Here is a 13589-nt window from a genome sequence, read left to right as displayed (position 1 = left end):
CATGAAATTATTGTTAGGATCCTCAAGTAAGGAATAGGACACGGCACGGAGCAAGGGGGCGCTGCGCAGAGCAAGGGGGCGCTGCGCAGAGCATGGGGGCACGGCGCAGAGCATGGGGGCACGGCGCAGAGCATGGGGGCACGGCGCAGAGCATGGGGGCACGGCGCAGAGCATGGGGGCACGGCGCAGAGCATGGGGGCACGGCGCAGAGCATGGGGGCACGGCGCAGAGCATGGGGGCACGGCGCAGAGCATGGGGGCACGGCGCAGAGCATGGGGGCACGGCGCAGAGCATGGGGGCACGGCGCAGAGCATGGGGGCACGGCGCAGAGCATGGGGGTAGAATCACTAGTGGAGATTTTCAGCTCTTTCCTATGTGTTCATCTACCAGGGTACAAAACAACAAGGTGACAATAGACCAAGCGCCTCTGGTGAGGGCGGGGGGTGTATGACCAGGAGATGTACGGTAAATGCTGTGCTACATGATAACACTGTAGAAATAAACAGAGAATGATCAAAATATCACACAAATAATCCCCTTTGTATTTGATCATGAGATGAAAGTAGAGACGCCACCTGCGCTCACCGACGTCCAAAATAATATTCCCGATACCAAAATATTTTCCTTCGTTATCTCAGGGCATAAAGCCCTCTCTGGACAAACACGTAATCTCTGCAGATGGTAATCTGATCGCGTGTCAGGAAATATAGAGAACATGGACTGATGATACTGGATGGCACCCAGCACCCACAATAAAGGGACATGGAGCTGGTATGAAGTGTCACACACAAGGGAACACCAAAAATAATCCCATAATCTGGGACTTTCTAGCCCACAAAGCAGATAAAGCCTAATTGTAGTGTTAAATGTCTACTTGCTCTCAGTGAATTGATAGGCAACTGATACATTATGATTAACCCTCAGTTTTGGGATCAGGTCACAATGAATTTTGCCCTTTTTGATGTAAACAATATAAATTTCCATTCATTGGCAGAAGTAGACGACAACACAAGCGCAGGTGATGGTTCGTTACAGTATTTCAAGGATCTGTTTTGTAACTAGCCATGATTCTGTGTCAATGGCACTTTACTTGGACACGCATAGTTGGCAGGCATAGTGACCTCGACCCACCCAAAAAGCCATTGGGGTATAAACAACCAAGTTGCAAACTTCCTAGAAAACGTCTTCCTAAGAAGACGGCGTGGCCGACATAATACTGGATTTGGGGCAGGACGGTTGGATGTGAATGCATCCGAGTGCGGATTGACCATATTATTATTATCCCCAAGTCTATAATCCATGATAACAATGGCATCAGACAAACTTCAGAACCGGACTGTAAATATTTTCATGTTGATGACGTAACAACTCGGGTTCTGCAGAAAACGCTGCATGATAGGAGTGATGGGTCTCCGGCATGACATGTTCTTCACAAGAATCCGACCTGCGGAGAACAGACACAATCCACAGCAAGTATCAGTGAATGTCTGGCCAGCGGCCACCTAACATCACAATGGATCTGGTGCGGACCCTCCCATGTTATATGGTAAGTTACGGTATTTTAAGATGCCTGGTCCTTCGCCAACATTGTGCAATTCAGGTGAAAGTCACAGCTGAGCGGCAGAAGAAACTACTCCCAGCGGGTGACTGTACACAGAGGAAATTGGCACCGATCCGCAAAGCTTTCTATTCGGGTCACATTGTAGCACAATCCCTGGTTTCTCTTTTTTTTTTTTTTTGCATTTCTTCAGTTATCTGGGTGCAGACTGCAGTGTAAAGAATGGAGGTTTTCATTCTTGTTCTCCTGGCTATAAATAGGACCAACTTCCACCTTTATGAATAGCACAGCCATTTCTGGGTTAATTCTTTCCACTGGATGCAATGCAAAAAAACAAATGTAGGTTATGTTCCCACTTTGCCATTTGTTAGTGTTTTTTTCCCCCCTTTTTCCAGGCAAATTAAAAGTTGCAAAAACTATCAGATTTAGAAACTGCAGCATGAAAAAAAATGCTGGAAAGAATTGACATCAGTAGAAAGCAATGAGAAAGTGAAAAAAAATTAAAAAATTTAAAAAAAAATCACCACACCCAAAAAAGGAAAAAAAAACACTAAAAAGAAAAAATGCCGCGAAAACGCTGAAAAAGGGGCCAAGAGAATATTTTGGATGCAAGAAAAAAAAACTGCAGCAAAAACTGCTGCGTGTGAATATAGCCTTTCTGTAGTGAAGTAGACAAATCTGACAATCTCACAATGTGTCACTCCCATCATCATCACAATTTACACCAATGTGTCACTCCTATCGTGTCTGCAGAAGATCCGTTTTTAACCTTACACACCATGTATCACTCCCATTATCCCCATCCTCGCAATCTAAAACCCCCTTCTCTCACACACCATGTATCACTTCCATTATCCTTCGGCTCAGGATCTCACAATCTACCCTGTCTCGCTATCACTTATCCATCTACAGATCCTTACTGTGTAATCCTATTAGAAGTATCACTCCCATCATTCCTGTCCCGAAGCGTCCGTGATCTAATCCTCCCTACCCCTAAGGCTGCCTTCATACGTGTGGGATATTCCGTTCATTTAGGCTTTTCCCATGCGGAAACAGCGGCTGTAATTACTGGGCCATTCGCTCATCATCCCCGGTGCAGACATTTTCCATAGTGTGTGAACGGGATTAAGGATTTTCGCAGCTTCTACAGAATGAAGTAAGAGACATAATGACCACTTACTGCCCCGACCTTCCCAGGAAGAAGACGTCGCTGGAGAATGAAAGCGATGGCACTAAGAATAGGCACAGGAGGCAGAAATAACCTTTGCACATCCTATACGTGATGCCATTTAGGCACCTGACCGGCACATCCAATATGCACTTTTGCAACCTTCAACCTAAATCTTTACTTTTCGCCTAGATTTCCTACAAATCACAAAACCATGATATGTATTTCTAGGACCTGCGGTCAGGGCTGTCCCAACACCCGATGCAACGGCCATCACGTCCACACATGCATCAGATGGGCCGGCTCCGTCATCCATACCGATCTTGTTTAGAGAAGACGCTCCAGTGTCGTGTCCAAGGTCACCGGAGACAAGGACCCTGCGACGTAAAGGAGCAATCGGAGGAGGTTACGGGTCCCTGGTGGTGTTCCCCCCTCCCCACGGCCGGCCGGATATTATTGCATTATAAAAGGTCTTTTGGGAGGTCAGAATTTTCAGTAAGCGGCTGAGGGGCTTTCTCAGGAGTCATGTATGAATCCACAAGGAAAACTATTCCACCAATGATAAACAGGAAGCTCAGAGCATGGCCGTCTCCAGAAAACTCACACCTTCGAGAAAAAAATCGGATGAAGAAAAAAAAAAAAAACAAGCACAAAAGCAAGAAAAAAAAAAAAAGAAAGAAAATTAAAAAAAAAAATTCTGGATAAAAAAAAAATAGAAAAGAAGGAGTCAATACTTACATTAAAGCAGATGAGAGGTGTCCCAAAAATTAGCTATATAATACGTCTAACCCCGACTAGTGCCTGTACGGCTCCCCCCCTGCCCCGCTCTGTAGTCAGCAGGTGCACGATGGATCCCCACTAAGAATCAGAACACACACAATATAAATAAATGACAATATTTACAAATAAAGAACCTGTTACTTTGTAGCCACGATCTACAGGGATCATCTGTGGGAGTCTCTACTGTGTCCTAGGACAGAGGGAAATTTTCCTAAAGCACCAGACCTGTAAGCGAGGAGCCGGGAGAACTGGATGATGCACAGTAATAAAAACCAGCTACGAAAACAGATTTACTCCGCAAAATCGGGGTTAATCCTGGAGAATTGTGGGAACGTTAAGTCCCCTTCTATATCCGGTGGAGTTGATACACCGGCTGTAAGGATTTTCCACTGTGATGAATATTCCTGCAAATAATCCCGTTTGAGGACATCCAGTGTTGTGATCTAGTAGCATCCAGAGCTGCATTCATACTTCTGCTGGCGATCACTTGGAATCCATGAGCATCGTGTCCTGAATAGCTTAAATGGGGTCCAACAATCCACTGCACTGACTCTGCAAATATGTGGCGATATGATATTATAAATGTTGTGGTTTATTCCCCGAGACACGGACAAAGCATATTTAATTTGTTTTAGCTGTTTGGATCTGGACTCGACTTCTCCTATTGCTGCTATAGTTATGTTGATGTTTTGTCTGTAACACACACCACTTTACTTGTGCCAGGGACAAACACCATGAATGATAAAACTTACCACCCAAATCCTCCCTGTCACCTTCACCGCTAATATAGCTTCATTTGGGTCACACTGTTTGTTTGAGCCTTATATCCTCTAATAAGGCCTTCCCTAGACCAATGGACATACAATCCAGGACTGGCCTTTTTGTTGAGATTGATTGATAGTAGCAACAGACCACTGCATGGCATCCTAAGCAAACATATGGTGCTGGCGATCACATGCACTGTAGTGATGAGCGAGTATACTCGTTGCTCGGGTGGGCTCCGTGTATTTGTATTTAGTTTCCGCAGCTGCTTTTTTTGCGGCTGCTAACAAGCCTGAAAACATTTGTGGAATGCCTAACACACAGGCAACCAACACATGTATTCAGGCTGTCTAGCAGCAGCAGATCATGCAGCTGCGGTGACGAAAACTAAATCTCCGAGCACGCCAAAATACTCGGAGAACACCCGAGCAATGAGTATACTCGCTCATTACTAATTGCACTGATCTTAGCAATCACGTGTTTCTATCAATCGGCTGTTACAATCGCCTATCAATCTATGCACAAAGACAGCTCTTGTCACATCCAGATCTGCATTCACAATTCTGCTGTTTGTTACTGGCAAATTGCATTGTTAATGTGACTCCTTATGACAATGAATTAAAAAAAAATACATTTAAAAAATCCTCTGCACTTGGGTGCTGCAAATCTTTTTTCCTTTACAGTTGTGCCCAGTTTACAGACCCTCCTTTACTTGCAGCCCCACACTCCATGAACTGCGTGCCAGACGGCACCACGGTCTCTGCAGCCGATCCACAGAGTCTTATGGCCGTCCAACACAAGCCTATTCATTTTGTTAAACACACGCCGATCAGTTATATACAAGCCGATCGGCGGTCTTTTACATTCCTCTAAGGTAGATGAACATTCGTGGATACTGCTGTTCTGTGCGGATGGAATGTCATGTTCTCGGCAGCACATCACCTATATATACAGACCACATGCTGCCGAGAATGACTATGTTTATGTCGTCATAAAAGATCACCACACCTAACAAATAAACATTCAGCATGTCTGTAGGGCGATTGCCGGCCTGTTTAGACCTTCCCACAAAGGCTCGATTTGGTGTAAATGAGCCATTAACCGGTTAACTCCTGGACAGAGAAGAAAAACCTTCTCTCTGCCCAATCCCTGGAGATATAAACGAGGCTTCGCAATAACCGGAATCAATCGAGCCACGAGGGAGAAGACCTTACAAGACAGTGGCGCTGCATATCATTGAAGGATCGCAACCTCCAGAGGCTTCCATTTCCTACAGCTGGACGGCCTGTGACCCAACTTTCCATCGTCCTCCATAAATTACCAATTATTCCTGAAAGTCCTAAAAGGAGTCTCCCAAACCGCAATAATGCAACAGATTACCATTCAGGGTCCTAGAAAAGCTGAATGTGAGCAGTAGGGGCTTCTCTTCTTTCATGGAGCCATTAGTGGTTATTGATAAACAATATGACCCAGGGATCATCACCCAGCATTCTCAGGACCCTGAAAGGCAAATGGGCCTAGTTATGCACTGCTGTGTGTGGCTATATGTATCAGGTGTAGTCGCACTGGAGGAGGCGGCTCATGACTCTGCTGATCAGAGTTTATGACACCGGGAGGAATATTAATTAGATCATCGTCTGAGACGCTGCACAATAAGAATCTGACTCCATATATCACCTATATAAGGGATTCACGTAAGGCATTACACAAAGGACACAATGGTCCCTGCAATCAGTGCGGCCAAGGCCATGACTTATACTTTAGGGACAATGACCTATGGTGCCCCCAGCAGACACCCATGAAACTCAGCCTGACTACATATATTCTCAGGACATAGGGCTGTACCTCTGGCGTCCATGCATACCGGATAATGCACCGCCAGATTCAGCTGATACCACATACGTGGCTTCAGCACGAAGTCCCTGACTGATCTTTTCTTTTTCAGGCTCGTCAAGCCCTGGTGGACAAATGAGAGGATTAGAGGATCATTCCCTGCATCATCATCATCAGACTTCAAAAGGTTTTTATATCCGACTGCACGCGAAAGACGCACAGATACAATGTCTCCTGGGAATCTGCCGATGACTGTGGAATAAAAGATTTTCTATATAATAGATATGTTTTAGTTTTAAACTCCGCGTTAAAAAAAAAAAAAAAACAGCACGAGCCAATAATTGTCGTCCGTAAATACATGGCAGCGATCAGTCGACGAAAGAGCGAAACGCTGATTTGTCAGAGGATAGCAGCATTTATGGGAGACAAAAAAAAAAAAAACATACGTTTCGCGGTGTAAGCAGGGGGTATACTGACGACAGCTGCTGGCTGATAACAGCGAGTACGACTACGTATCACCTACCAGTTCTATTCCTTGCGGGAACGGCGTGTCGCTCCAGTCGGTCAGTGGGAAGCGTTGAATGATTTTGCCGTAACCTTCGCCAGATCCTGTGAAAAGAAATAAAAACATGAAGTTTCACCGTTACTGAGCAGACGGCTGCAAAGACGCCCCAGATCACCGCCACATTGTAATTGCATCAGACAAAAAAGTGGAACGGGCAGAACTCGCACGCAGCACAGAGCATTTTAGGAGAACAACGTGACGATCTTGTGGGAGGTCTGTCATTGAGCTTTACAAAGAGAGCAGGGCTCCCAGTAGCACAGAGTATTTCAGGAGAGGGGTGTCCCAAGTCCTGACCTTGTGGGCAGCCATTGAGAGGTAAAGAGTGTAAAGAGTGGCATTTTCAGCAGCACAGAGCATTTCAGGAGAAATCCCAAACTGTAGCCCACAGTGCAATCAGCTGGCTCCCCAGCAGCACAGAGCATTTCAGGAGAGATCCCATACTGTAGTGCACAGTGGAATGAGCTGGCTCCCCAGCAGCACAGAGCATTTCAGGAGAGATCCCATACTGTAGTGCACAGTGGAATGAGCTGGCTCCCCAGCAGCACAGAGTATTTCAGGAGAGATCCCATACTGTAGTGCACAGTGGAATGAGCTGGCTCCCCAGCAGCACAGAGCATTTCAGGAGAGATCCCATACTGTAGTGCACAGTGGAATGAGCTGGCTCCCCAGCAGCACAGAGCATTTCAGGAGAGATCCCATACTGTAGTGCACAGTGGAATGAGCTGGCTCCCAGCAGCACAGAGCATTTCAGGAGAGATCCCATACTGTAATACACAGTGGAATGGGCTGGCTCCCAGCAGCACAGAGCATTTCAGGAGAGATCCCATACTGTAGTGCACAGTGGAATGGGCTGGCTCCCAGCAGCACAGAGCATTTCAGGAGAGATCCCATACTGTAATACACAGTGGAATGAGCTGGCTCCCAGCAGCACAGAGCATTTCAGGAGAGATCCCATACTGTAGTGCACAGTGGAATGAGCTGGCTCCCAGCAGCACAGAGCATTTCAGGAGAGATCCCATACTGTAGTGCACAGTGGAATGGGCTGGCTCCCAGCAGCACAGAGCATTTCAGGAGAGATCCCATACTGTAATACACAGTGGAATGAGCTGGCTCCCAGCAGCACAGAGCATTTCAGGAGAGATCCCATACTGTAGTGCACAGTGGAATGAGCTGGCTCCCAGCAGCACAGAGCATTTCAGGAGAGATCCCATACTGTAGTGCACAGTGGAATGAGCTGGCTCCCAGCAGCACAGAGCATTTCAGGAGAGATCCCATACTGTAGTGCACAGTGGAATGAGCTGGCTCCCAGCAGCACAGAGCATTTCAGGAGAGATCCCATACTGTAGTGCACAGTGGAATGAGCTGGCTCCCCAGCAGCACAGAGCATTTCAGGAGAGATTCCATACTGTAGTGCACAGTGGAATGAGCTGGCTCCCAGCAGCACAGAGCATTTCAGGAGAGATCCCATACTGTAGTGCACAGTGGAATGGGCTGGCTCCCAGCAGCACAGAGCATTTCAGGAGAGATCCCATACTGTAGTGCACAGTGGAATGAGCTGGCTCCCCAGCAGCACAGAGCATTTCAACTTAGCGTGTGAATCCTAGTGTTAGGGGGGACGGTTGGTGATCGGCGCTGCTATAAGACGGGCGCTCGCAGTGCATACAGTCGCCATCACCATATGTGCCATTAATTGCAGCTGTCGGCACAGATTTGGTCGCTCAATATTCACATCGGGATTTGCAGGCTGGAGGAAAGCGGAGCCAAACGAAGCATTAAATATCATGTCTTGAAGAATGAAACAAGACATTTGGTGCGTTGTGCAATAATTAACAGCATGTGGACGCGGCCGAGGCTCCGGCGTCCCTACAGCATGAGTCAGGACAAACAGCAGAACTGCAGCGGTTACATAAAGTCCTGCTCCCAGGTCCCAGCGTGCCGACTCGCCCACAAATACTTCTGATGGTTGCTATTCTGGGCTTGGGACATGACAATTGTTGTAAACAAGGGCAACATCTGGAGCGCCGGAAAGTAAGCGGCTGCTCGGTGCCAGCGCCAGGGTCCGGGTCATTCTCATGGACTGCAGCTCAGCTCCTAGAGAAGTGAATGGAACCTGAGCGGCAGTACCCAGCAGTGACCACTATGCTGCGCTGTTTCAGCTCCATACACTGGTAACCAGGTAATAATGAATCGTGTGGGGGGTCACGGGGGTCAGACCCCCACCAATCTGACAATTCCTTTAACAAGACTCCAGATGAATGCATTGTAACAAATTACCAAAGACAGGAGAAGGATTAGTGCGGCTCATGTGCTATGTCTCATAGTGGACTGTCTACACTGGAAACTGTAGCAAATCCTCAGCTGTGAGAAGGTCAATGCTTCTATTCACTGCCAGCAAGAAAAGATCTTAAGGACGGTGATAAATAGAAATGAAAGGTTAGGACTTTCCATTCTGCGGTGATTAGGAAGTGGACGAGCAAAAACGGAATTAGGATCTGGTTACAATCATACAAGAAGACAACAATGCAACGTGTAATCATCTGGAAATGCCCCGTCCTTCCTAATAATGGGGCCATTGTCACATCCCGCAACATCGGGGCGCCTGTAAGAACAAACGACCCTGGCACTGACGCGAGACCCGTCCTGCATGCGTCCATGGTGGTCCACGTCCACATGGATAGGCGCAGACACACACCTACAATGCGGATCTAGGAGGGAGGCGACGGCGTCTACGTGAAGCAGGTGCAGATGTAGGATGAGAGGAGAATCGTGGTTTTGGCATCAAACAAGCACAGGCAGGTGCAGGAAGAGAGCGGGACGCAATGTCTGTCATCATCCCGCACATATATTGGGGAAAGTTACCCTAAACTTTATCTTTTATGGGAAAAGTTTCTGAAAAAGGTACATTTTATTCATTAACATCTCTGGTGTTTGTATGTAGGAGTCCAGTGGGCGGTTCCTACTTAGTGATTGACAGACTTCTCTGTATGACTGCCTGCAGTGTCAAATCACTACTAGGGCCGCCCACTGGACTCCTACATACAAACACCAGGGATTTTAATGAATGAAATGCAACTTTTTCTGAAACTCTCCCAACAATCCTATATAATCACCCTGCTCGGCTTCTCCTGCTCTATACCAGGGCTCCCTTTTAAACCTTTAACTGAAAAACGTCTGTACCATGTAACCGATTCCTGGAACGTCTCAGAAGATTTGGATTCGGGTTGGCAGGACCTGGTTAAATGATTGACCTCTTGCTGCTCAGTGTTTGGGCTAATGTTTAACTCCTCTATGAAAGGTCACATTCAGGGTCAAGGAGACCGCAGACTAGAGAAACGTGGAAAATAGCGGGAAACTGGGACATCAAGGGACGCTAGGGAAACACAGCCCAGGAGCTGCACACAATCATCAAGGGTAAGGTGCAAAGAATAAAACAAAGGGACGCGTTCTCAGCAACTGTTCTCCATTTTACTGAAAGTTGAGGATGCTCCTTTTTAAGGGGTCACAAAGAGGCACGGTGGAAAAACTTCATGCACCAAACCCTGCAACGCACGTCCCCGCAGAAGGCGGCTGTGTCCGTCCAGTTGTGCAGGGCTCCGTTATTTAGGGGCGGCGTTCTTACTGCGGCTTGTGTAATGACTATAATCATGGGAGCGGTTATTATAGAGCGCTCTCCGGAGAGATTTACGTGTATGTGTGTGTGTATATATATATATATATATATATATATATACACATATACATACATACACAGTGCCTACAAGTAGTATTCAACCCCCTGCAGATTTAGCAGGTTTACACATTCGGAATTAACTTGGCATTGTGACATTTGGACTGTAGATCAGCCTGGAAGTGTGAAATGCATTGCAGCAAAAAAGAATGTTATTTCTTTGTTTAATTTTTTTTTAAATTGTGAAAAGTTTATTCAGAAGGTCATTTATTATTCAACCCCTCAAACCACCAGAATTCTGTTTGGTTACCCTAAAGCAGGGGTCCCCAACCGCCGGTCCGCGGCCCAGCACCGGGCCGCTGCAGTGCCCTTGCCGGTCCGCGGACACAAGGGGAGCCAGGGGCGGTCAGTGGCGTAGCGGGGGCTGGGGCGGCGCGCAGCAGTTCTTAGCGGCGGCCAGGGAGCGATCCAAGCAGCTCCGCTGCCTGCAAGAGGGAATAGCAGGAGCGGAGCTGCAAGGACCCGTCCAGCTTCCTGCCCGCCGCCCGCGCTTCCTGTCTCTGACTGACAGAGAGGAGCGCGGCCGCTGCTGTGTCAGAGCGAGGAAGCGCGGGCGGCGGACAGGTGAGAGGAGAGAGGTGGTGTCTGTCTGTGTACATGTATGTCTGTGTGTGTGTGTGTGTATGTACATGTATGTCTGTGTGTGTGTGTGTGTATGTACATGTATGTCTGTGTGTGTGTGTGTGTGTGTGTGTGTGTGTGTGTGTGTACACATGTATGTCTGTGTGTGTATGTCTGTGTGTGTGTGTGTATGTCTGTGTGTGTGTACATGTATGTCTGTGTGTGTGTATGTCTGTGTGTGTGTACATGTATGTCTGTGTGTGTACATGTATGTGTGTGTGTGTGTACATGTGTGTGTGTGTGTGTGTGTGTGTGTACCTGTATGTCTGTGTGTGTGTGTGTGTACCTGTATGTCTGTGTGTGTGTACATGTACAGTATGTCTCTGTGTGTGTACATGTATGTCTGTGTGTGTACGTGTGTGTGTGTGTGTACGTGTGTGTGTGTGTGTACGTGTGTGTGTGTGTGTACGTGTGTGTGTGTGTGTACGTGTGTGTGTACGTGTGTGTGTGTGTGTGTGTGTGTGTGTGTGTGTGTGTGTGTGTGTGTGTGTGTGTGTGTGTGTGTGTGTGTACATGTATGTCTGTGTGTGTGTGTGGGTTGGTCTGTGTTTGTGTAGCCTGGCCCTGGAGGAGATGGGGACATGAGGAGAAGGCCATGAGGGGAGTGATGGGGTGAAGGCAATGATGGGGAGAGGGGAGTGATGGGGTGAAGGCAATGATGGAGAGACAACAGTGATGGGGAGAAGGGAGTGATGGGGTGAAGGCAATGATGGGGAGAGGGGAGTGATGGGGTGAAGGCAATGATGGGGAGACGGGAGTGATGGGGAGAAGGGAGTGATGGGGTGAAGGCAATGATGGGGAGACGGAAGTGATGGGGAGAGGGGAGTGATGGGGTGAAGGCAATGATGGGGAGAGGGGAGTGATGGGGTGAAGGCAATGATGGGGAGAAGGGAGTGATGGGGTGAAGGCAATCATGGGGAGAAGGGAGTGATGGGGTTAAGGCAGTGATGGGGAGAAGGGAGTGATGGAGCACTCATTCAAAACCTATGGTGAGTTGAGTCACATTATAAATGTTATTTAATTATAAGTATGCACTGCTAAACTACAACAGTGTCCATAGCCCCGCCCCCTTATGACCAAAGCCCCGCCCCTGCCACACCTCCATCCCCACCCTGCCAGGCCATGGAAGAATGGTCTTGCTTGAAACCGGTCCCTGGTGCAAAAAAGGTTGGGGACCACTGCCCTAAAGTATTAAGAAGTATTTCAGGCACAAAGAACAATGAGCTTCACATGTTTGGATTAATTATCTTTTTTTCCAGCCTTTTCTGACTATTTAAGACCCTCCCCAAACTTGTGAACAGCACTCATACATGGTCAACATGGGAAAGACAAAGGAGCATTCCAAGGCCATCAGAGACAAGATCGTGGAGGGTCACAAGGCTGGCAAGGGGTACAAAACCCTTTCCAAGGAGTTGGGCCTACCTGTCTCCACTGTTGGGAGCATCATCCGGAAGTGGAAGGCTTATGGAACTACTGTTAGCCTTCCACGGCCTGGACCGCCTTTGAAAGTTTCCTCCCGTGCCAAGGCCAGGCTTGTCCGAAGAGTCAAGGCTAACCCAAGGACAACAAGGAAGGAGCTCCGGGAAGATCTCATGGCAGTGGGGACATTGGGTTCAGTCAATACCATAAGTAACGTACTCCACCGCAATGGTCTCCGTTCCAGACGAGCCCGTAAGGTACCTTTACTTTCAAAGCGTCATGTCAAGGCTCGTCTACAGTTTGCTCATGATCACTTGGAGGACTCTGAGACAGACTGGTTCAAGGTTCTCTGGTCTGATGAGACCAAGATCGAGATCTTTGGTGCCAACCACACACGTGACGTTTGGAGACTGGATGGCACTGCATACGACCCCAAGAATACCATCCCTACAGTCAAGCATGGTGGTGGCAGCATCATGCTGTGGGGCTGTTTCTCAGCCAAGGGGCCTGGCCATCTGGTCCGCATCCATGGGAAGATGGATAGCACGGCCTACCTGGAGATTTTGGCCAAGAACCTCCGCTCCTCCATCAAGGATCTTAAGATGGGTCGTCATTTCATCTTCCAACAAGACAACGACCCAAAGCACACAGCCAAGAAAACCAAGGCCTGGTTCAATAGGCAAAAAATCAAGGTGTTGGAGTGGCCTAGTCAGTCTCCTGACCTTAACCCAATTGAAAACTTGTGGAAGGAGCTCAAGATTAAAGTCCACATGAGACACCCAAAGAACCTAGATAACTTGGAGAAGATCTGCATGGAGGAGTGGGCCAAGATAACTCCAGAGACCTGTGCCGGCCTGATCAGGTCTTATAAAAGACGATTATTAGCTGTAATTGCAAACAAGGGTTATTCCACAAAATATTAAACCTAGGGATTGAATAATAATTGACCCACACTTTCATGTTTAAAATTTATTAAAATTTAACTGAGCAACATAACTTTTTGGTTTGTAAGATTTATGCATCTGTTAATAAATCCTGCTCTTGTGTGAAGTTTGAAGGCTCTAACTTATTTGCATCTTATCAAACCTGCTAAATCTGCAGGGGGTTGAATACTACTTGTAGGCACTATATATATATATATATATATATATATATA

General features: G+C 47.4%; 1 protein-coding gene across 5 annotated transcripts in view; it reads right to left on the bottom strand.

Moving 5' to 3' along the window:
- SBF2 (SET binding factor 2) overlaps window positions 1–13589 on the bottom strand; it is a 312854-nt gene that overhangs the window by 253152 nt on the left and 46113 nt on the right. For all 5 annotated transcript variants that reach the window (XM_073578404.1, XM_073578400.1, XM_073578401.1 and 2 more), the window contains exon 2: window positions 6625–6710. In XM_073578404.1, the coding sequence (XP_073434505.1) occupies window positions 6625–6710 (86 nt within the window). The remainder of the gene's footprint in view (window positions 1–6624; window positions 6711–13589) is intronic.

Source organism: Dendrobates tinctorius, unplaced genomic scaffold (assembly GCF_039654945.1).
Source record: "Dendrobates tinctorius isolate UK_male_01 unplaced genomic scaffold, ASM3965494v1 ptg000059l, whole genome shotgun sequence".
NCBI lineage: Eukaryota > Metazoa > Chordata > Amphibia > Anura > Dendrobatidae > Dendrobates > Dendrobates tinctorius.
The sequence above is the reverse complement of the archived record's forward strand: the minus strand, read 5'-3'. Positions and strand labels throughout refer to the sequence as shown.